The 26221-nt window shown below is 46.1% G+C and overlaps 1 protein-coding gene across 1 annotated transcript in view; it reads right to left on the bottom strand.

The window, feature by feature from the left end:
- Nucleotides 1–26221, bottom strand: part of pot (papillote) — a 90737-nt gene that overhangs the window by 16141 nt on the left and 48375 nt on the right. The window contains exon 3 of the mRNA XM_070092090.1: nt 9529–9635. Within this exon, the coding sequence (XP_069948191.1) occupies nt 9529–9635 (107 nt within the window). The remainder of the gene's footprint in view (nt 1–9528; nt 9636–26221) is intronic.

A 26221-nucleotide genomic window follows, 5' to 3' on the forward strand; every position in this document is an offset into this window, starting at 1 on the left:
TTGCCCCCGCCATAGTGCTACAAGAATGTTCACCGTGTCCCTGCCGTAGGGCTGTAAACGGTACATCACCTGTATAAACTCCGACACTCCTTTGGGAGTCACATAAACATTGAATGAACTTCCCACACGCTCCAACTCCCCCCACATGTTCCCAGCTACCCCCACATGCTCCCAGCTACCCCCACATGCTTCCAGCTACCCCCACATGCTCCCAGCTACCCCCACATGCTTCCAGCTACCCCCACATGCTCCCAGCTACCCCCACATGCTCCTAGCTACCCCCACAGCCTCCAGCTACCCCCACACCCTCCAGCTACCCCCACACCTTCCAGCTACCCCAACACCCACCAGCTACCCCTACACACACTCCAGCTACCCCTGCACACACTCCAGCTACTCCCACACCCTTCAGCTACCCCTCCACACCCTCCAGCTACCCCTCCACACCCTCCAGCTACCCCCACATCCTCCACCTACCCCCACACCTTCCAGCTACCCCCACATATTTCAGCTACCCCCAAATCCTTCTAGTTACTTCCCACACACCTCAAGCCTCTCCTATACGACTCCCAATCACTTCTCACATACCCCAAGCTTCTTCTACACGCCCACACCCACTTCCCACACACTCAAGCCTCTTCCACGCGTCCACAGTCACTTTCCACACACCCCAAGCCTCTTCCAGACGCCCACAGACACTTCCCACATACCCCAAGCCTCTTACACGCGTCCACAGTCACTTTCCACACACCCCAAGCCTCTTCCACAGGCCCCCAGTCACTTTCCACACACCCCAAGCCTCTTCCACAGGCCCCCAGTCACTTTCCACATACCCCAAGCCTCTTCCACAGGCCCCCAGTCACTTTCCACATACCCCAAGCCTCTTCCACAGGCCCCCAGTCACTTTCCACATACCCCAAGCCTCTTCCACAGGCCCCCAGTCACTTTCCACATACCCCAAGCCTCTTCCACAGGCCCCCAGTCACTTTCCACATACCCCAAGCCTCTTCCACAGGCCCCCAGTCACTTTCCACACACCCCAAGCCTCTTCCACAGGCCCCCAGTCACTTTCCACATACCCCAAGCCTCTTTCACAGGCCCCCAGTCACTTTCCACATACCCCAAGCCTCTTCCACAGGCCCCCAGTCACTTTCCACATACCCCAAGCCTCTTCCACAGGCCCCCAGTCACTTTCCACATACCCTAAGCCTCTTCCACAGGCCCCCAATCACTTTCCACATACCCCAAGTCTCTTCCACAGGCCCCCAGTCACTTTCCACATACCCGAAGCCTGTTCCACAGGCCCCCAGTCACTTTCCACATACCCCAAGCCTCTTCCACAGGCCCCCAGTCACTTTCCACATACCCCAAGCCTCTTCCACAGGCCCCCAGTCACTTTCCACATACCCCAAGCCTCTTCCACAGGCCCCCAGTCACTTTCCACACACCCCAAGCCTCTTCCACAGGCCCCCAGTCACTTTCCACACACCCCAAGCCTCTTCCACAGGCCCCCAGTCACTTTCCACATACCCCAAGCCTCTTCCACAGGCCCCCAGTCACTTTCCACACACCCCAAGTCTCTTCCACACACCCACAGTCACTTTCCACACACCCCAAGTCTCTTCCACACACCCACAGTCACTTTCCACACACCCCAAGCCTCTTCCACACACCCACAGTCACTTTCCACATACCCCAAGCCTCTTCCACACACCCACAGTCACTTTCCACACACCCCAAGTCTCTTCCACACACCCACAGTCACTTTCCACATACCCCAAGCCTCTTCCACAGGCCCCCAGTCACTTTCCACACACCCCAAGCCTCTTCCACACACCCACAGTCACCGGCCTCATTCATCACGCCTCTGCCATTGCAATCAGCCAAGGTCCATGGTATTAAAGATAAAACTGGTGAGACTTTCACTTTACACGCAAGACCAGACCAGGGCAAGCCAGGCCAGGCAAGGCTAGGCCAGACCTGAGCAGCACAAGTCAAGCCAGGCTAGTCCAGACCAGACCAGACCAGACCAGGCCAGACCACGCCAGACCAGGCTCTCCGAAGCTCTTTCGGTAAAAGAGTCTGCCTTTGTTATGGCATTTGTTCTGGATTATCTTAAAGCAACATTATCTCTGTTTCAGTCCTGTTCATACATTTGCTTGTTCGTTCTCCCTTTCTCCTCCTAACTTTTACTTTCCCCTCTCACCTCTCTCTCTCTCTCTCTCTCTCTCTCTCTCTCTCTCTCTCTCTCTCTCTCTCTCTCTGTGTGTGTGTTTATGTGTGTCACATCCTTACAGAGAATGCAGTAGTTGCTGCTCACATAAGCCATGTCACAATTCATCGTCTAGACCTGAAGTACTTAATCTTTTTATGATTTCAGACGCCCAGTGGATTGCCCATACCCCCTTGTTACAAAAAACGCGATTCTAAAAGGTTAGAAATCTCCAGAGAATACTAGAAAGGACTGCCCTTCTAGCATCCAGCCTGTTACTGGGTTTTCGTAACAAGTAGTCAGTATCCTTGTCCAATTATCCAATAAAATTCAGTATGGTTCAATAGTGCTTTAGGATTACAACTGGTAGGCTACTAACTAGAGAAATTAAAATTTAATAAATTTATTAAGTCTATAAGTTGTCTAGAGGTATATTATCAAATTAAATTAATTACAACAATCAAAATAAAATCAATCTCTCGAGTTCAATATTATTGTGCTGAAAGCACATATCACATTTATAATTCTTAAGTACCGTCAGGTTCATTAACATTTAATAAGATATTACAAATATGTACAAGTGTGTGTATGCGTATAAGTGCTCTTAAGTAGTTAGCTGTGTCTCAAGACTCGAATTAGACTTAAACAAGTGACTGACAAAGTCCTCAAATAAACTAACTTCTTGACCGACTGGCAACCCGAACAGTCTGCTTGAACAACAAAGAATGCTAAGCCCAATAGCAATGCAATATCAAGCGACTGCGACACAGAATCAGGAACTGGGAAATAATATAACGACACTAAGTAGGGACCATCTGCAGATCCTCCACAAGTTACAAAACTCCCATAAAACTGAATCTACGTTCAGCATAGGAAAAACTGAGACTGTGACAATACACAGGAACCAGTACAAAGTTAGGTCAGAAGCTATAGCTCGGGACCTGAGATGCTCAGAGTGTCTATGTGACACACAACCTCAGTACAACGTCGAAAATCACTAAGTCTTTACAATGTTCTGTGAACAAAGTTCTACAGAACTAACAAGAATAATGAGACAGACAATCTGTACAACCAGCAAGCGAGTCTCCAGCAGACTGAATACTTCACACGAGGTGAGGACACCCCCCCCTCGATCACGTGATAGCTACGTGGACAACTGCAGCTCAGAAGCCGGCAGTATAACGAGCGACAAGCGATAATTACAGTAGTTTGACAATCAAGACTAACTGAGCACATTTTATGGACATCCTAACAACATAAGCTAAATAACAATATAACAGTCAAATAATAATATAAAGTCATACATTTACGATTTAGCTATTATCGCAAATATAAGCAATATAAAATTAAATGAAAAGATAATATACATTACATATATACATAATAATCATTGTAACCCATTCAGGGGTTGCAACACCCCTTCACCAGACTCTGGAAATCATCATCATCAGTCCTATAAGATACCATCACCAGTCCTATAAGATACCATCACCAGTCCTATAAGATACCATCACCAGTCCTATAAGGTACCATCACCAGTCCTATAAGGTACCATCACCAGTCATATAAGGTACCATCACCAGTCCTATAAGGTACCATCACCAGTCCTATAAGGTACCATCACCAGTCCTATAAGATACCATCACCAGTCCTATAAGGTACCATCACCAGTCATATAAGGTACCATCACCAGTCCTATAAGATACCATCACCAGTCCTATAAGGTACCATCACCAGTCCTATAAGATACCATCACCAGTCCTATAAGGTACCATCACCAGTCCTATAAGGTACCATCACTAGTCCTATAAGATACCATCACCAGTCCTATAAGGTACCATCACCAGTCATATAAGGTACCATCACCAGTCCTATAAGGTACCATCACTAGTCCTATAAGATACCATCACCAGTCCTATAAGGTACCATCACCATTCCTATAAGATACCATCACCAGTCCTATAAGGTACCATCACCAGTCCTATAAGATACCATCACCAGTCCTATAAGGTACCATCACCATTCCTATAAGATACCATCACCAGTCATATAAGGTACCATCACCAGTCATATAAGATACCATCACCAGTCACATAAGGTACCATCACCAGTCCTATAAGGTACCATCACCAGTCCTATAAGGTACCATCACCAGTCCTATAAGGTACCATCACCAGTCCTATAAGGCACCATCACCAGTCATATAAGGTACCATCACTAGTCATATAAGATACCATCACCAGTCATATAAGGTACCATCACCAGTCATATAAGGTACCATCACCAGTCCTATAAGGTACCATCACCAGTCCTATAAGATACCATCACCAGTCATATAAGGTACCATCAGCAGTCATATAAGATACCATCACAAGTCCTACAAGGTACCATCACCAGTTCTATAAGGTACCATCACCAGTCCTATAAGGTACCATCACCAGTCCTATAAGGTACCATCATCAGTCCTATAAGGTACCATCACCAGTCCTATAAGGTACCATCACCAGTCCTATAAGGTACCATCACTAGTCCTATAAGATACCATCACCAGTCCTATAAGGTACCATCACCAGTCCTATAAGATACCATCACCAGTCATATAAGGTACCATCACCAGTCATATAAGATACCATCACCAGTCACATAAGGTACCATCACCAGTCCTATAAGGTACCATCACCAGTCCTATAAGGTACCATCACCAGTCCTATAAGGTACCATCACCAGTCCTATAAGGTACCATCACCAGTCATATAAGGTACCATCACTAGTCATATAAGATACCATCACTAGTCATATAAGGTACCATCACCAGTCATATAAGGTACCATCACCAGTCCTATAAGGTACCATCACCAGTCCTATAAGGTACCATCACCAGTCATATAAGGTACCATCACCAGTCATATAAGATACCATCACCAGTCATATAAGGTACCATCACCAGTCATATAAGATACCATCACCAGTCCTACAAGGTACCATCACCAGTCCTATAAGGTACCATCACCAGTCCTATAAGGTACCATCACCAGTCCTATAAGGTACCATCATCAGTCCTATAAGGTACCATCACCAGTCCTATAAGATACCATCACCAGTCCTATAAGGTCCCATCACCAGTCATATAAGGTACCATGAGTCCTATAAGGTACCATCACCAGTCATATAAGGTACCATCACCAGTCCTATAAGTCATATAAGGTACCATCACCAGTCCTATAAGGTACCATCACCAGTCCTATAAGGTACCATCACCAGTCATATAAGGTACCATCACCAGTCATATAAGGTACCATCACCAGTCATATAAGGTACCATCACCAGTCCTATAAGGTACCATCACCAGTCATATAAGGTACCATCACCAGTCATATAAGGTACCATCACCAGTCATATAAGGTACCATCACCAGTCATATAAGGTACCATCACCAGTCATATAAGGTACCATCACCAGTCATATAAGGTACCATCACCAGTCATATAAGGTACCATCACCAGTCATATAAGGTACCATCACCAGTCCTATAAGGTACCATCACCAGTCATATAAGATACCATCATCAGTCCTATAAGGTACCATCACCAGTCATATAAGGTACCATCATCAGTCCTATAAGGTACCATCACCAGTCCTATAAGGTACCATCACCAGTCATATAAGGTACCACCATCAGTCCTATAAGGTACCATCACCAGTCATATAATATACCATCACCAGTCATATAAGGTACCATCACCAGTCCTATAAGGTACCATCACCAGTCCTATAAGGTACCATCACCAGTCCTATAAGGTACCATCACCAGTCCTATAAGGTACCATCACCAGTCCTATAAGGTACCATCACCAGTCCTATAAGATACCATCACCAGTCCTATAAGATACCATCACCAGTCATATAAGATACCATCACCAGTCATATAAGGTACCATCACCAGTCCTATAAGATACCATCACCAGTCCCATAAGGTACCATCACCAGTCCTATAATATACCATCACCAGTCCCATAAGGTACCATCACCAGTCATATAAGGTACCATCACCAGTCATATAAGGTACCATCATCAGTCATATAAGGTACCATCATCAGTCCTATAAGGTACCATCATCAGTCATATAAGGTACCATCACCAGTCCAGATACCATCACCAGTCCTATAAGGTACCATCACCAGTCATATAAGGTACCATCACCAGTCATATAAGGTACCATCACCAGTCCTATAAGGTACCATCACCAGTCATATAAGGTACCATCACCAGTCCTATAAGGTACCATCACCAGTCATATAAGGTACCATCACCAGTCATATAAGGTACCATCACCAGTCCTATAAGGTACCATCACCAGTCATATAAGGTACCATCACCAGTCATATAAGGTACCATCACCAGTCCTATAAGGTACCATCACCAGTCATATAAGATACCATCACCAGTCATATAAGGTACCATCACCAGTCATATAAGGTACCATCACCAGTCATATAAGGTACCATCACCAGTCATATAAGGTACCATCACCAGTCATATAAGATACCATCACCAGTCATATAAGGTACCATCACCAGTCATATAAGATACCATCACCAGTCATATAAGGTACCATCACCAGTCATATAAGATACCAACACCAGTCCTATAAGGTACCATCACCAGTCCTATAAGATACCATCACCAGTCCTATAAGGTACCATCACCAGTCATATAAGATACCATCACCAGTCCTATAAGATACCATCACCAGTCCTATAAGATACCATCACCAGTCCTATAAGGTACCATCACCAGTCCTATAAGGTACCATCACCAGTCCTATAAGGTACCATCACCAGTCCTATAAGGTACCATCACCAGTCCTATAAGGTACCATCACCAGTCCTATAAGGTACCATCACCAGTCCTATAAGGTACCATCACCAGTCATATAAGGTACCATCATCAGTCATATAAGGTACCATCACCAGTCATATAAGATACCATCACCAGTCCTATAAGGTACCATCACCAGTCATATAAGGTACCATCACCAGTCATATAAGGTACCATCACCAGTCATATAAGGTACCATCACCAGTCCTATAAGGTACCATCACCAGTCCTATAAGATACCATCACCAGTCCTATAAGGTACCATCACCAGTCATATAAGGTACCATCACCAGTCATATAAGGTACCATCACCAGTCATATAAGGTACCATCACCAGTCCTATAAGGTACCATCACCAGTCATATAAGATACCATCACCAGTCCTATAAGGTACCATCACCAGTCATATAAGGTACCATCACCAGTCATATAAGGTACCATCACCAGTCATATAAGGTACCATCACCAGTCCTATAAGGTACCATCACCAGTCCTATAAGGTACCATCACCAGTCATATAAGGTACCATCACCAGTCATATAAGGTGCCATCACCAGTCCTATAAGGTACCATCATCAGTCCTATAAGGTACCATCACCAGTCATATAAGGTACCATCACCAGTCATATAAGGTACCATCACCAGTCCTATAAGGTACCATCATCAGTCCTATAAGGTACCATCACCAGTCATATAAGGTACCATCACCAGTCCTATAAGGTACCATCATCAGTGTCACTCATACTGTGACAGTACTGGACAGTGTCACTCATACTGTGACAGTACTGGACAGTGCCACTCATACTGTGACAGTACTGGACAGTGTCACTCACACTGTGACAGTACTGGACAGTGCCACTCATACTGTGACAGTACTGGACAGTGTCACTCATACTGTGACAGTACTGGACAGTGTCACTCATACTGTGACAGTACTGGACAGTGCCACTCATACTGTGACAGTACTGGACAGTGCCACTCATACTGTGACAGTACTGGACAGTGTCACTCAACTGTGACAGTATTGGACAGTGTCACTCATACTGTGACAGTACTGGACAGTGCCACTGATACTGTGACAGTACTGGACAGTGCCACTCATACTGTGACAGTACTGGACAGTGTCACTCATACTGTAACAGTACTGGACAGTGCCACTCATACTGTGACAGCAACGGACAGTGCCACTCATACTGTGACAGTACCGGACAGTGTCACTCATACCGTGACAGTACTGGACAGTGTCACTCATACTGTGACAGTACTGGACAGTGCCACTCATACTGTGACAGTACTGGACAGTGTCACTCATACTGTGACAGCAGCGAACAGTGTCACTCATACTGTGACAGTACTGGACAGTGCCACTCATACTGTGATAGTACTGCACAGTGCCACTCATACTGTGACAGTACTGGACAGTGTCACTCATACTGTGACAGTACTGGACAGTGCCACTCAAACTGTGACAGCACCGGACTGTGCCACTCATACTGTAACAGCACCGAACAGTGTCACTCATACTGTGACAGTACTGGACAGTGCCACTCATACTGTGATTGTACTGCACAGTGCCACTCATACTGTGACAGTACTGGACAGTGTCACTCATACTGTAACAGCACCGAACAGTGTCACTCATACTGTGACAGTACTGGACAGTGCCACTCATACTGTGATAGTACTGCACAGTGCCACTCATACTGTGACAGTACTGGACAGTGTCACTCATACTGTAACAGCACCGAACAGTGTCACTCATACTGTGACAGTACTGGACAGTGCCACTCATACTGTGATAGTACTGCACAGTGTCACTCATACTGTGACAGTACTGGACAGTGTCACTCATACTGTGACAGTACTATACAGTGCCACTCATACTGTGACAGTACTGGACAGTGCCACTCATACTGTGACAGTACTGGACAGTGCCACTCATACTGTGACAGTACTATACAGTGCCACTCATACTGTGACAGTACTGGACAGTGCCACTCATACTGTGGCAGTAATGGACAGTGCCACTCATACTGTGACAGTACTGGACAGGGGCACTCATACTGTGGCAGTACTGGACAGTGCCACTCATACTGTGACAGTACTGGACAGTGCCACTCATACTGTGACAGTACTGGACAGTGTCACTCATACTGTGACAGTACTGGACAGTGTCACTCATACTGTGACAGTACTGGACAGTGCCACTCATACTGTGACAGTACTGGACAGTGCCACTCATACTGTGACAGTACTGGACAGTGCCACTCATACTGTGACAGTACTGGACAGTGCCACTCATACTGTGACAGTACTGGACAGTGCCACTCGTACTGTGAGTAAACACGGTAAACACGGCACTACAGAAGTACCATTACAACACAAACAGCTGACACGCCAATAGCGACATTTCGCCCCAGAAACATCAATCTACTCACACTGCCGTCTGTTGTATGTTAGAGAGTTTTTCCTCCCCTATGTACTGGGCGGCCGCCCACGCCCACACCGCCGCCCACACCACCGCCCATATCTTGTGTCGAGACATCTGTAGAATAAAGAAAATAATAGATTAGAAAAACCGTAAAATTATTATTTGACTTTTAAGCAAACAATACAAGGAATACAAGCAATACAATACAAGCAATACAATACAAGCAATACAATACAAGCAATACAATACAAGCAATACAATACAAGCAATACAATACAAGCAATACAATACAAGCAATAAAATACAAGCAATAAAATACAAGCAATACAATACAAGCAATACAATACAAGCAATACAATACAAGCAATACAAGTAATGCATTCCATACTTCGAGAGAAAGCAAAGAATAACATCACACAGGATTGGTTACCCCTATCACACTCCATCACACAGGATGGGTTACCCCTATCACACTCCATCACACAGGATGGGTTACCCCTATCACACTCCATCACACAGGATTGGTTACCCCTATCACACTCCATCACACAGGATGGGTTACCCCTATCACACTCCATCACACAGGATGGGTTACCCCTGTCACACTCCATCACACAGGATGGGTTATCCCTGTCACACTCCATCACACAGGATTGGTTACCCCTATCACACTCCATCACACAGGATGGGTTACCCCTGTCACACTCCATCACACAGGATTGGTTACCCCTATCACACTCCATCACACAGGATTGGTTACCCCTATCACACTCCATCACACAGGATGGGTTATCCCTGTCACACTCCATCACACAGGATTGGTTACCCCTATCACACTCCATCACACAGGATGGGTTACCCCTGTCACACTCCATCACACAGGATTGGTTACCCCTATCACACTCCATCACACAGGATGGGTTATCCCTGTCACACTCCATCACACAGGATTGGTTACCCCTATCACACTCCATCACACAGGATGGGTTACCCCTGTCACACTCCATCACACAGGATGGGTTACCCCTATCACACTCCATCACACAGGATGGGTTACCCCTATCACACTCCATCACACAGGATGGGTTACCCCTGTCACACTCCATCACACAGGATGGGTTACCCCTATCACACTCCATCACACAGGATGGGTTACCCCTATCACACTCCATCACACAGGATGGGTTACCCCTGTCACACTCCATCACACAGGATGGGTTACCCCTGTCACACTCCATCACACAGCATGGGTTACCCCTATCACACTCCATCACACAGGATGGGTTACCCCTGTCACACTCCATCACACAGGATGGGTTACCCCTATCACACTCAATCACACAGGATGGGTTACCCCTGTCACACTCCATCACACAGGATGGGTTACCCCTATCACACTCCATCACACAGGATGGGTTATCCCTGTCACACTCCATCACACAGGATTGGTTACCCCTATCACACTCCATCACACAGGATGGGTTACCCCTGTCACACTCCACACAGGATGGGTTATCCCTGTCACACTCCATCACACAGGATGGGTTACCCCTGTCACACTCCATCACACAGGATGGGTTACCCCTGTCACACTCCATCACACAGCATGGGTTACCCCTGTCACACTCCATCACACAGGATGGGTTACCCCTGTCACACTCCATCACACAGGATGGGTTATCCCTGTCACACTCCATCACACAGGATGGGTTACCCCTGTCACACTCCATCACACAGGATGGGTTACCCCTGTCACACTCCATCACACAGGATGGGTTACCCCTGTCACACTCCATCACACAGCATGGGTTACCCCTGTCACACTCCATCACACAGGATTGGTTACCCCTATCACACTCCATCACACAGGATGGGTTACCCCTGTCACACTCCATCACACAGGATGGGTTATCCCTGTCACACTCCATCACACAGGATGGGTTACCCCTGTCACACTCCATCACACAGGATGGGTTACCCCTGTCACACTCCATCACACAGGATTGGTTACCCCTATCACACTCCATCACACAGGATGGGTTACCCCTGTCACACTCCATCACACAGGATGGGTTACCCCTATCACACTCCATCACACAGGATGGGTTACCCCTGTCACACTCCATCACACAGGATGGGTTACCCCTGTCACACTCCATCACACAGGATGGGTTACCCCTGTCACACTCCATCACACAGGATGGGTTACCCCTGTCACACTCCATCACACAGGATGGGTTACCCCTGTCACACTCCATCACATAGCATGGGTTACCCCTGTCACACTCCATCACACAGGATTGGTTACCCCTATCACACTCCATCACACAGGATGGGTTACCCCTGTCACACTCCATCACACAGGATGGGTTATCCCTGTCACACTCCATCACACAGGATGGGTTACCCCTGTCACACTCCATCACACAGGATGGGTTACCCCTGTCACACTCCATCACACAGGATGGGTTACCCCTGTCACACTCCATCACACAGGATGGGTTACCCCTGTCACACTCCATCACACAGGATGGGTTACCCCTATCACACTCCATCACACAGGATGGGTTACACCTGTCAAACTCCATCACACAGGATGGGTTACCCCTGTCACACTCCATCACACAGGATGGGTTACCCCTGTCACACTCCATCACACAGGATGGGTTACCTCTGTCACACTCCATCACACAGGATGGGTTACCCCTGTCACACTCCATCACACAGGATGGGTTACCTCTGTCACACTCCATCACACAGGATGGGTTACCTCTGTCACACTCCATCACACAGGATGGGTTACCTCTGTCACACTCCATCACACAGGATGGGTTACCCCTATCACACTCCATCACACAGGATGGGTTACCCCTGTCACACTCCATCACACAGGATGGGTTACCCCTGTCACACTCCATCACACAGGATGGGTTACCCCTGTCACACTCCATCACACAGGATGGGTTACCTCTGTCACACTCCATCACATAGGATGGGTTACCCCTGTCACACTCCATCACACAGGATTGGTTACCCCTGTCACACTCCATCACACAGGATGGGTTACCCCTGTCACACTCCATCACACAGGATGGGTTACCCCTGTCACACTCCATCACACAGGATGGGTTACCCCTGTCACACTCCATCACACAGGATGGGTTACCCCTGTCACACTCCATCACACAGGATGGGTTACCTCAGGATGGGTTACCCCTGTCACACTCCATCACACAGGATGGGTTACCCCTGTCACACTCCATCACACAGGATGGGTTACCCCTGTCACACTCCATCACACAGGATGGGTTACCCCTGTCACACTCCATCACACAGGATGGGTTACCCCTGTCACACTCCATCACACAGGATGGGTTACCTCTGTCACACTCCATCACACAGGATAGGTTACCCCTGTCACACTCCATCACACAGGATTGGTTACCCCTGTCACACTCCATCACACAGGATGGGTTACCCCTGTCACACTCCATCACACAGGATGGATTACCCCTGTCACACTCCATCACACAGGATGGGTTACCCCTGTCACACTCCATCACACAGGATGGGTTACCCCTGTCACACTCCATCACACAGGATGGGTTACCTCTGTCACACTCCATCACACAGGATGGGTTACCCCTGTCACACTCCATCACACAGGATGGGTTACCTCTGTCACACTCCATCACACAGGATGGGTTACCCCTGTCACACTCCATCACACAGGATGGGTTACCCCTGTCACACTCCATCACACAGGATGGGTTACCCCTGTCACACTCCATCACACAGGATGGGTTACCCCTGTCACACTCCATCACACAGGATGGGTTACCCCTGTCACACTCCATCACACAGGATGGGTTACCCCTGTCAAACTCCACACAGGATTGGTTACCCCTGTCACACTCCATCACACAGGATGGGTTACCCCTGTCACACTCCATCACACAGGATGGGTTACCCCTGTCACACTCCATCACACAGGATGGGTTACCCCTGTCACACTCCATCACACAGGATGGGTTACCCCTGTCACACTCCATCACACAGGATGGGTTACCCCTGTCACACTCCATCACACAGGATGGGTTACCCCTGTCACACTCCATCACACAGGATGGGTTACCCCTGTCACACTCCATCACACAGGATGGGTTACCCCTGTCACACTCCATCACACAGGATGGGTTACCCCTGTCACACTCCATCACACAGGATGGGTTACCCCTGTCACACTCCATCACACAGGATGGGTTACCTCTGTCACACTCCATCACACAGGATGGGTTACCCCTGTCACACTCCATCACACAGGATGGGTTACCCCTGTCACACTCCATCACACAGGATTGGTTACCCCTGTCACACTCTATCACACAGGATGGGTTACCCCTGTCACACTCCATCACACAGGATGGGTTACCCCTATCACACTCCATCACACAGGATGGGTTACCCCGTCACACTCCATCACACAGCATGGGTTACCCCTGTCACACTCCATCACACAGGATGGGTTACCCCTGTCACACTCCATCACACAGGATTGGTTACCCCTGTCACACTCCATCACACAGGATGGGTTACCCCTGTCACACACCATCACACAGGATGGGTTACCCCTGTCACACTCCATCACACAGGATGGGTTACCCCTGTCACACTCCATCACACAGGATGGGTTACCCCTGTCACACTCCATCACACAGGATGGGTTACCCCTGTCACACTCCATCACACAGGATGGGTTACCCCTGTCACACTCCATCACACAGGATGGGTTACCCCTGTCACACTCCATCACACAGGATGGGTTACCCCTGTCACACTCCATCACACAGGATGGGTTACCCCTGTCACACTCCATCACACAGGATAGGTTACCCCTGTCACACTCCATCACACAGGATGGGTTACCCCTGTCACACTCCATCACACAGGATAGGTTACCCCTGTCACACTCCATCACACAGGATGGGTTACCCCTGTCACACTCCATCACACAGGATGGGTTACCCCTGTCACACTCCATCACACAGGATGGGTTACCCCTGTCACACTCCATCACACAGGATGGGTTACCCCTGTCACATTCCATCACACAGGATGGGTTACCATCAGGTGTGAGAAACATTGCCTGACCAGGTAGAATCATGTATCCTGCATGAATTGCCATCTTACTGTGTTATCGTAACTTAATTATCCATTGTACAGTTTGGTCTGTTCATAAACGTAAGTTAAAAATTTAATTATGTAAAAATAATAATAATAATAATAATAATAATAATAATAATAATAATAATAATAATAATAATAATAATAATAATAATAATAATAATAATAATAATAATAATAATCTTTATTTCTACATATGGCACATACACAGACCATAGCTGACATCAATGACATACATATGGAACATTTCAGGTAAATTAGGTTATTTTTTCCCAGGATGCGACCCACACCATTCTACTAACACCCAGGTATCTATTGTACTGCTAGGTGAACAAGGACAGCAAGTATATTAAGGAAACATGCCCTAATATTGGCATCCGTACCGGTGATCGACCCATGGACCTCAGTGTGTGAGCTGAGTCCGCTACCACTCGACCTTAAATAAAAGCATAACTGCTTATTGGCAATACACCCCACTGAGTATATTTACCTCCTGAGGTGTATATATCTCAGTGTATGTACCCCTTGAGGTATAGATCTCTCAGTGTATGTTCCACTTGAGGTATAGATCTCTCAGTGTATGTTCCACTTGAGGTATAGATCTCTCCATGTATGTACCTTGTGAGATGTATTTCTCAGTGCATAATAAGAGTTGACTTTAATCCCCATTTTCTAGGTGTTAAATTATGCTTGAGATTCTTGTAGTCGATAAGCTTGTAGTCTTGTAGTCGATAAGGCCTGGTCACAGACCGAGCCGCGGGGGCGCTGAGCCCCGGAACTCTCTCCAGGTAAACTCCAGGTAAACCATGACTTAGACCGGTTGATCATATTTCAACGGAGGACCCAGGAGCTGATTCTCAATCCCAGCTAGTATAAGCTAGCGAATATACTTGTATAACTGCTGCTGACGAGTGGGAAGATCAGGATAAATAAGAGGACGCTACATTTCGCTCATTTAGAACTTCACCAAGCCTACTGTATGCGCGAAACGTTTATTAAATAAACAATTTACTCTATAAACAGCGTCCTCGTATCAAAGATAGTAGTTGCAAGCAGTGGCGGACCTACATTTCTGGGGCCCTGAAGCTTGAACTGGTATGGGGCCCCTCCGGAACCCCTTCTCATGCAATAGACCCCAAAAAATTAAGTAATGTGGACAAAAGTGGATTCTAGGACCCCTCCGGAATTAGGGGACCCCTGAAGATTAAGCTTCATTAGTTTGATAGTAGATCCGTCCCTGCTGACACGTAGGAATGGGTAATGACGAGTGTAGTTAAAGTACGCCAGGGATCTTGAACGCTGTGAAGGGTTCAAACCGCGGAAACCAACACACGGGAGGTTCAGAACAATAAGAACCTTGAACCGGGGGATATTAAAGTCATACCCACACACACACACACACACACACACAAACATCAGAAGGTTAAGCGGGTTGAGTAACTGGTATTGGACTCTCGCGTGGACATAATGTATGTGTGTACTCGTCAGGTACTCACTAAGTACTCGATGAATACACACATCATGTAGATAAGAGAATAAATTAAAGTCAATGTGAACTATTTCCATTAAGGCTAGTAAAGTACTTGCATAACCGTTCGTCAACACACACGTTTAGTGGTCAGCATAAAACCTGAGGTTTTCGCCTCAGTTGAGACATGAAAAAGGCAACAGCAGTCACTCAAGGCCCTCCTGTCTCCATACAACAGTCACTCAGGTACTCAAGGACCTTTCGTGTCCATACCACAGCCACCCAGTCATTCAAGGACCTCCTGCCTCCATACAACAGTCACTCAAGTACTCAAGGACCTTTCGTGTCCATACCACAGCCACCCAGTAATTCAAGGACCTCCTGCCTCCATACAACAGTCACTCAGGTACTCAAGGACCTTTCGTGTCCATACCACAGCCACCCAGTCATTCAAGGACCTCCTGCCTCCATACAACTTTTCCTTATTTTTTTCCCCTCTAACTGGAACCTGTCATGACTAGTGAAACCAGGTACTTCATAACGCACACCTCAGTGAACTCAGGTACCTCTTAACTCTCAACTCAGTGAAGCCAGGTACCTCGTAACGCAAGTTATAGAGCATTCGAGTCACAACCAAAAAGACTATAAGATAAGAAATAAGATTTTCTTCGGATTTTTAACCCTGAAGGGTTAGCGACAACGTGACAACAGGTGTAAGGAAACACGTCGAAAAGTTTTCACTCCGCCGGGAATCGAACCCGGGCCCTCCGTGTGTTAAGCGAGAGCTTTAGCCACTTGTGCGAGGGGAGATATAGGTGGTTATAATTATTATACTTTCATTTGCTTCTACAAGTGCATGATACAACTTATACAGACCATAGCTCACATCAATGACATACTATATAGAAAGCCCCTGGTTATGCAGAGCATTTCGGGTAAATTAGGTAAATTTTGTTCCCGGGATGCGACCCACACCAGTCGACTAACACCCAGGTGCCTACTTACTGCTAGGTGAACAGGGACAGCAGGTGTCTTAAGGAGACACGTCCCCATTGTTTCCACCCGTACCGGGGATCGAACTGTGGACTTTAATGTGTGAGTTGTGTGTACCATCAACATATGCGTAAACTACCTACCATAACCCCCAAAAAAGTCAAGACAAAGCGACTTATTTCCATTGAGGACCTTGATTTCCATTGGGTCCCTGATTTTCACTGGGGTCCCTGATTTCCACTGGGGTCTCTGATTTTCACTGGGGTCCCTGATTTTCACTGGGTCCCTGATTTCCACTGGGGTCCCTGATTTTCAGTCATTGATTTTTCAGAAGTCCCTGATTTGTACTGGGTTCCTGATTTCCATTGGGTCCCTGATTTCCACTGGGATCCCTGATTTCTATTGAGGTCCCTGAAGGTGTCCCGTGGCCTGGTAGGCAACGCTCTAGCTTCATACATTGAGTGGTCATGTTTTGATCCCCGGCCGGGTGGAAACACTGGGTGTGTTTCCTTACACCTGTTGTCCCCGTTAACCTAGCAAGCAAGTAGGTACCTGGGTGTTAGTGGACTGGTGTGGGTGGCATCCTGGGGGACAAGACTGAAGGACCACAATGGAAATAAGACGGACAGTCCTTGATGGAGCATTGACTTTCTTGGGTTATCCTGGGTGGCTAACCCTCCCTACCCTGAGTTATCCTGGGTGGCTAACCCTCCCTACCCCGGGTTATCCTGGGTGGCTAACCCTCCATACCCTGGGTTATCCTGGGTGGCTAACCCTCCATACCCTGGGTTATCCTGGGTGGCTAACCCTCCCTACCCTGGGTTATCCTGGGTGGCTAACCCTCCATACCCTGGGTTATCCTGGGTGGCTAACCCTTCGGGGTTAAAAATACAAAAAAAAAATTCTCTCTCTCTCTCTTATCTGTCACACCGATTGAATTTCTCGGATTATCCTAGGTAATATACACAAATGCTACTATATAAGACAACTGTAATCACGCAAAACTCGTGTGATTGTACTCATGGATAATTGTACCTTAGATAATTTACACTATATGTGGACCCCCGCATAACGATTACCTCCGAATGCGACCAATTATGTAAGTGTATTTATGTAAGTGCATTTGTACGTGTATGTTTGGGGGTCTGAAATGAACTAATCTACTTCACAATATTCCTTATGGGAATAAAATCGGTCAGTACTGGCACCTGAACATACTTCTGGAGTGAAAAAATATCGTTAACCGGGGGTCCACTGATAATTGCAGTTACGTGTGCCAGTACCTAAATGAACATCCTCACCTATTTAACTCAATTTTATTTTAGATTCCCCTTGAAGGACTTCGTTTTATATTATTTAATGGCATCGTGAAGCCCATTTTCTAATGTCCATTATTAAGTTTTTATTCAGATACACATAAATACAGTTACATAAATTATCATAAGCCCGAATGCCTTCCACATTCCCCCCCCCCAGGCGCTGTATAATCCTCCGAGTTTAGCGCTTCCCCCTTGATTATAATAATAATAATAATAAATTATCATACATTATTATTATTATTATTATTATTATTATTATTAAACAGGATTGAATGTGTCAGCCTGAGCTGGGAGACTTTCTTAATTAAGTGATAAAGATATTGTCAAGGACCTATGGGTACAGTAACTATGGTAGCTACAAAGGTTACTTCACTGTGGGTACAGTAACTATGGTAGCTACAAAGGTTACTTCACTGTGGGTACAGTAACTATGGTAGCTACAAAGGTTACTTCACTGTGGGTACAGTAACTATGGTAGCTACAAAGGTTACTTCACTGTGGGTACAGTAACTATGGTAGCTACAAAGGTTACTTCACTGTGGGTACAGTACCTATGGTAGCTACAAAGGTTACTTCACTGTGGGTACAGTAACTATGGTAGCTACAAAGGTTACTTCACTGTGGGTACAGTAACTATGGTAGCTACAAAGGTTACTTCACTGTGGGTGCAGTACCTATGGAAGCTACAAAGGTTACTTCACTGTGGGTACAGTAACTATGGTAGCTACAAAGGTTACTTCACTGTGGGTACAGTAACTATGGTAGCTACAAAGGTTACTTCACTGTGGGTACAGTACCTATGGTAGCTACAAAGGTTACTTCACTGTGGGTACAGTAACTATGGTAGCTACAAAGGTTACCTCACTGTGGGTACAGTACCTATGGTAGCTACAAAGGTTACTTCACTGTGGGTACAGTAACTATGGTAGCTACAAAGGTTACTTCACTGTGGGTACAGTAACTATGGTAGCTACAAAGGTTACTTCACTGTGGGTACAGTAACTATGGTAGCTACAAAGGTTACTTCACTGTGGGTACAGTAACTATGGTAGCTACAAAGGTTACTTCACTGTGGGTACAGTACCTATGGTAGCTACAAAGGTTACTTCACTGTGGGTACAGTACCTATGGTAGCTACAAAGGTTACTTCACTGTGGGTACAGTACCTATGGTAGCTACAAAGGTTACTTCACTGTGGGTACAGTAACTATGGTAGCTACAAAGGTTACTTCACTGTGGGTACAGTAATTATGGTAGCTACAAAGGTTACTTCACTGTGGGTACAGTAACTATGGTAGCTACAAAGGTTACTTCACTGTGGGTACAGTACCTATGGCAGCTACAAAGGTTACTTCACTGTGGGTACAGTAACTATGGTAGCTACAAAGGTTACTTCACTGTGGGTACAGTAACTATGGTAGCTACAAAGATTACTTCACTGTGGGTACAGTAACTATGGTAGCTACAAAGGTTACTTCACTGTGGGTACAGTAACTATGGTAGCTACAAAGGTTACTTCACTGTGGGTACAGTACCTATGGTAGCTACAAAGGTTACTTCACTGTGGGTACAGTAACTATGGTAGCTACAAAGGTTACTTCACTGTGGGTACAGTAACTATGGTAGCTACAAAGGTTACTTCACTGTGGGTGCAGTACCTATGGTAGCTACAAAGGTTACTTCACTGTGGGTACAGTAACTATGGTAGCTACAAAGGTTACTTCACTGTGGGTACAGTAACTATGGTAGCTACAAAGGTTACTTCACTGTGGGTACAGTAACTATGGTAGCTACAAAGGTTACTTCACTGTGGGTACAGTAACTATGGTAGCTACAAAGGTTACTTCACTGTGGGTACAGTACCTATGGTAGCTACAAAGGTTACTTCACTGTGGGTACAGTACCTATGGTAGCTACAAAGGTTACTTCACTGTGGGTACAGTACCTATGGTAGCTACAAAGGTTACTTCACTGTGGGTACAGTAACTATGGTAGCTACAAAGGTTACTTCACTGTGGGTACAGTAATTATGGTAGCTACAAAGGTTACTTCACTGTGGGTACAGTAACTATGGTAGCTACAAAGGTTACTTCACTGTGGGTACAGTACCTATGGCAGCTACAAAGGTTACTTCACTGTGGGTACAGTAACTATGGTAGCTACAAAGGTTACTTCACTGTGGGTACAGTAACTATGGTAGCTACAAAGGTTACTTCACTGTGGGTACAGTAACTATGGTAGCTACAAAGGTTACTTCACTGTGGGTACAGTAACTATGGTAGCTACAAAGGTTACTTCACTGTGGGTACAGTACCTATGGTAGCTACAAAGGTTACTTCACTGTGGGTACAGTAACTATGGTAGCTACAAAGGTTACTTCACTGTGGGTACAGTAACTATGGTAGCTACAAAGGTTACTTCACTGTGGGTGCAGTACCTATGGTAGCTACAAAGGTTACTTCACTGTGGGTACAGTACCTATGGTAGCTACAAAGGTTACTTCACTGTGGGTACAGTACCTATGGTAGCTACAAAGGTTACTTCACTGTGGGTACAGTACCTATGGTAGCTACAAAGGTTACTTCACTGTGGGTACAGTAACTATGGTAGCTACAAAGGTTACTTCACTGTGGGTACAGTACCTATGGTAGCTACAAAGGTTACTTCACTGTGGGTACAGTAACTATGGTAGCTACAAAGGTTATTTCACTGTGGGTACAGTACCTATGGTAGCTACAAAGGTTACTTCACTGTGGGTACAGTAACTATGGTAGCTACAAAGGTTACTTCACTGTGGGTACAGTAACTATGGTAGCTACAAAGGTTACTTCACTGTGGGTACAGTAACTATGGTAGCTACAAAGGTTACTTCAATGTGGGTACAGTAACTATGGTAGCTACAAAGGTTACTTCACTGTGGGTACAGTAACTATGGTAGCTACAAAGGTTACTTCACTGTGGGTACAGTAACTATGGTAGCTACAAAGGTTACTTCACTGTGGGCACAGTAACTATGGCAGCTACAAATGTTACTTCACTGTGGGTACAGTAACTATGGTAGCTACAAAGGTTACTTCACTGTGGGTGCAGTACCTATGGTAGCTACAAATGTTACTTCACTGTGGGTACAGTACCTATAGTAGCTACAAAGGTTACTTCACTGTGGGTACAGTACCTATGGTAGCTACAAAGGTTACTTCACTGTGGGTACAGTACCTATGGTAGCTACAAATGTTACTTCACTGTGGGTACAGTACCTATGGTAGCTACAAAGGTTACTTCACTGTGGGTACAGTACCTATTGTAGCTACAAAGGTTACTTCACTGTGGGTACAGTACCTATGGTAGCTACAAAGGTTACTTCACTGTGGGTACAGTACCTATGGTAGCTACAAAGGTTACTTCACTGTGGGTACAGTACCTATGGTAGCTACAAAGGTTACTTCACTGTTGGTACAGTACGTATGGTAGCTACAAAGGTTACCTCACTATGGGTACAGTACCTATGGTAGCTACAAAGGTTACTTCACTGTGGGTACAGTAACTATGGTAGCTACAAAGGTTACTTCACTGTGGGTACAGTAACTATCGTAGCTACAAAGGTTATCTCACTATGGGTACAGTACCTATGGTAGCTACAAAGGTTGCTTCACTGTGGGTACAGTAACTATCGTAGCTACAAAGGTTACCTCACTATGGGTACAGTACCTATGGTAGCTACAAAAGTTACCTCACTGTGGGTACAGTAACTATGGTAGCTACAAAGGTTACCTCACTATGGGTACAGTAACTATGGTAGCTACAAAGGTTACCTCACTATGGGTACAGTAACTATGGTAGCTACAAAGGTTACCTCACTATGGGTACAGTAACTATGGTAGCTACAAAGGTTACTTCACTGTGGGTACAGTAACTACGACAGCTTCAAAGGTTTCTTTCCAGAAGAACTGGAATCACTATTACCTGGGAATTTCTGATTGTGTGGGAGGGATGGGGAGTGGGCGACCTCGACCTGCTGCCCCACTCTATTACTCCCATCACCTCTCACCCTCCCTTCCATCCCTCCTTCCCACTCTCTTCCTCATCCCTCCCCCTCCTTCCTTCTCTTTGTATTTCACTATACTGTTATTCCCCATCTTGGACTATTTACTATTGCCACTACTAATAATATTACTATTATTACTGTTACTACTATTACCACTAGTACTACTACCTGGTATTATTAATACTCCTATTACTACTACTACTGCTACTAGCGCAAAAGGGACTATTATTCAAGGCTTGAAGTCCATTCTGAGACGTGTAATTATCGTTCGTAAGGTCTCAGACCACAATGGTTTGTAAATAGATCCTGTCTCAGGAGAGAGGGATGCTAGTTCTCTCTCTCTCTCTCTCTCTCTCTCTCTCTCTCTCTCTCTCTCTCTCTCTCTCTCTCTCTCTCTCTCTCTCTCTCTCTCTCTGCAGATACAGTGGGGGTAGTTTGTTGATTTTTGTTGTTCATGATACTGTTGTGAATTGTTCCAACTGTGATTGGCAGAAAAAGACTTAGGAACTGAGGTTAGCAGAAAAGACTTAGGGGCTGTGGTGTGGTTAATAGAGACCTGAAACCAAGGCAAACAGTGAGTTAAGTGTCAGCAATAAGACTAATAAGACTTCTTGGCCTTATAACAAGACGTATAAGAAAAGTCTCAGGGCTATACTGCAAGTCTGTGGCTGCTGGTATGTCCTCTTGTGAGACACAGTATAAACAACAATAAAGCACAATACCGTGACAGGAACAATACACGAATAACCCGCACATAGGAGATAAAAAGCTATCTACAACGTTTTGGTCCTACCATTTACAAAGTCACACTATGTGACTCTGTAAATGGTTCAAGACGGACCGAAACGTCGTCATTAGTTTCTCTCTCCTATGTGCGGGTTATTTATGTCTTCTTGTGGGACATACTCCACACCTGTGGTCTCCAAATTACACAGTGGACATTCCCTCGTGTCCCGGGACTGGTCATGCAAACCTTCGGACCATTTGAAGTGTCCGAACAGATGTTGGGTTAAATGAGGCGACTGGTATGACACAGGTCGTTTACAAGGTGTTTCTATAAACTTCTCTAATATTCGTGAAAGCTATCCCTGGGAATCCCCACCCTGCCACAAGTGTCCAAGCTATGTGACTAACGCGCACCTAGAGAGATATGTTGGTTGTAGTGCTCATCCCCAGGCCCTTCATCGATGTTTATTGCTTACAATGAAATTTCTGTAAGAAATTGAGGTTACTTCAGGCTGTTGCTTCTCACTGGCAGTTGTTACCCTGCAATTGGCAAAAATCCTAACTTACAGTAACTCTGCTCAATACTACGGTCCTTACACGCCGGAGGGAGTGAAGGATGGGGTGAGACCCTTCTGATTTTCTGTTCTTGACTCTTACACCTAGATAATCCAAGAAAGTCCTTAATCTAGATAGAGGTAGATAGTTCTTGGCAGACAGCCTAAGTGTGGACTCCCAGGTCCTCTGCTATCCGTCTTTTCCTTGTACTCTCATGTACTCCACACTTAGTTAATGCTGCTCTTGTTAACACTACATTAACTTGGTCTTAATCATGCTTAATGCTGCAGTTGGTTTCGCTGTCGCATTCAGAAAAAGCGACAGCATTTTGAGCAGATTTCCAGAGTCTGAAGAGTGAAAATTAAGTGATTTCTCCACTTATTTAAAGGAGATTATTTGAGGAAGGTTGTGGTGAAGTGAAGGTGGCGGTGTGGTGGTGGGGTAGAGACAGTGGTGGAGACAGCGGTGGAGAGAGTGGTGGAGACAGTGGTGGGGTATGACTCACAGGATGGGTGGAAGGACTGGTGCTGGGGAGAGAGTGGGATGATGCATTACTGTGAAGGTGCTCATGTTTCTGCCTGTTTCCTTACTGTGTCTGGGGAATGGAGGAGGAGGAGGAGGAGGAGGAGGAGTATCAGGAGGAGCAGTAACAGGAGGAAAGAGCTGTAGCAGGAGCGAGAGGAGGTTATACAAGAGCAGCAGATGGTTGAGGAGGAGGGGCTGTAAGGCAGAGTCGTTGTGAAAGGTAACAGGCACACAGGTAAATACCAAGGTGAGAAGTGATGTGTTCAGTCGCACTAGAGAGTGCATGTTCCGTGTTCCTCCAGTATGGGAGGAGTACAAGGAACTAGGTGAAGGCAGACTGCAGCAGACCTACGTTCAGTTGAGTAAGCAACGCAGAGTACAATATTATATACTACATTCCTCACGTGGAACCACATACTTGCCTGCCATCAAGAGTCATTTTTACTGCACTGTAGTTCATTACCTGTCTGAATGAGTGCATTATTTTAATACTGGGTTTACCTGGAGTTTACCTGGAGAGAGTTCCGGGGGTCAACGCCCCCGCGGCTCGGTCTGTGACCAGGCCTCCTGGTGGATCAGAGCCTGATCAACCAGGGTGACTACTTGGTAGTACTGGATGTATACTAGTCAGGGCGAGGGAAGGGAGCCCCCTCGGGTAGGTTACCTTGCATGTAGGAGCAGCCCTGGAGCTTGAGACCCTCACGAGCCTCGAGCTGGTTAATACCTCACCAGAATCTGTCCTCTGTATGAGTGTCTGCAGCTGTAGCAGTTAGAGTATTCATACTCACATCTCTTGCAAACCACTCACATTATGATATTCACTAAACCTACTGTATAATCCATGTAAATAAGTTTGGTGGGAATGCACAGTAAATCAAAGAGTTAACATCTGGTATATACTTTATTCCTCATTCTCTTAATTACCATACTGAGTGTGTTTATGCTGGTGTCTAAGACAGGTACAACAGGTCTTTGAAAGTACTAAACGTGTCGTGATAGGCTGCATCACGGTGTGTTCTGTGTTCCTCTAGTGTGGGAGGAGCAGGAAGTACATGGTACAGGTAGGTTAGAACACAGAGTTAACAGGAAAGTTAAACAGGTGCAGGATATAACAGATTTAACAACAGAGTTGTAACAAATGTTAACACGTATATAACAGGTATATTTTAAGTGATGAGGGGAGGGGGGGTTAGGTCGATTCTTGGTAATACTTAAGAAATGTTAAACCTGCTGCTGTCCAAACCCAGCCACCCATACCACCAGCCCACCCAGCCACCCAGCCACCCATACCACCAGCCCACCCAGCCACCCACAAAGACTGACATGAACTGCAAGTCATTTATTTAGAGGCAGCAATTGTTTTAATTTCTTTGTGTTTAACCTCAATCCTCGATACTGACCCCACCACCACCACCACCAAAGGAGGGGTTCTGGTTGGGGTGAAAGAGGAGTTCAGTAAGGGGTGAAGGGGTTCTGGTAAGGGTCGAGTAGTAGCTCATGAAGGGGTGGAAGAGGCTCATTTTAAGTATTTGTGGGAAAGGTGGAAGTTTGACGAGGAAAATGATGTAATTGGGAGAGGGGGTCGATGGGGGGAGGGTGAGAGGAGAGGGAAGGTATGAAGGTGGTGACGGTGGTAGTGGGAAGGGGGTGGTAGAAGGGATGAACTGACCAGCTGCAACATCCAAGAATAACCATCTTCTGACATTGGTATTCGTTATGCTCACACACACACACACACACACACACACACACACACACACACACACACACACACACACACACACACACAAGAACATAAGAAAGAAGGAACACTGCAGCAGGCCTACTGGCCCATGCGAGGCAGGTCCAAGTCTCCTACCGGCTTAAGCCAATGCACCCAGCCTAG

This window comes from Cherax quadricarinatus, chromosome 38 (genome assembly GCF_038502225.1).
Source record: "Cherax quadricarinatus isolate ZL_2023a chromosome 38, ASM3850222v1, whole genome shotgun sequence".
Classification (NCBI taxonomy): domain Eukaryota; kingdom Metazoa; phylum Arthropoda; class Malacostraca; order Decapoda; family Parastacidae; genus Cherax; species Cherax quadricarinatus.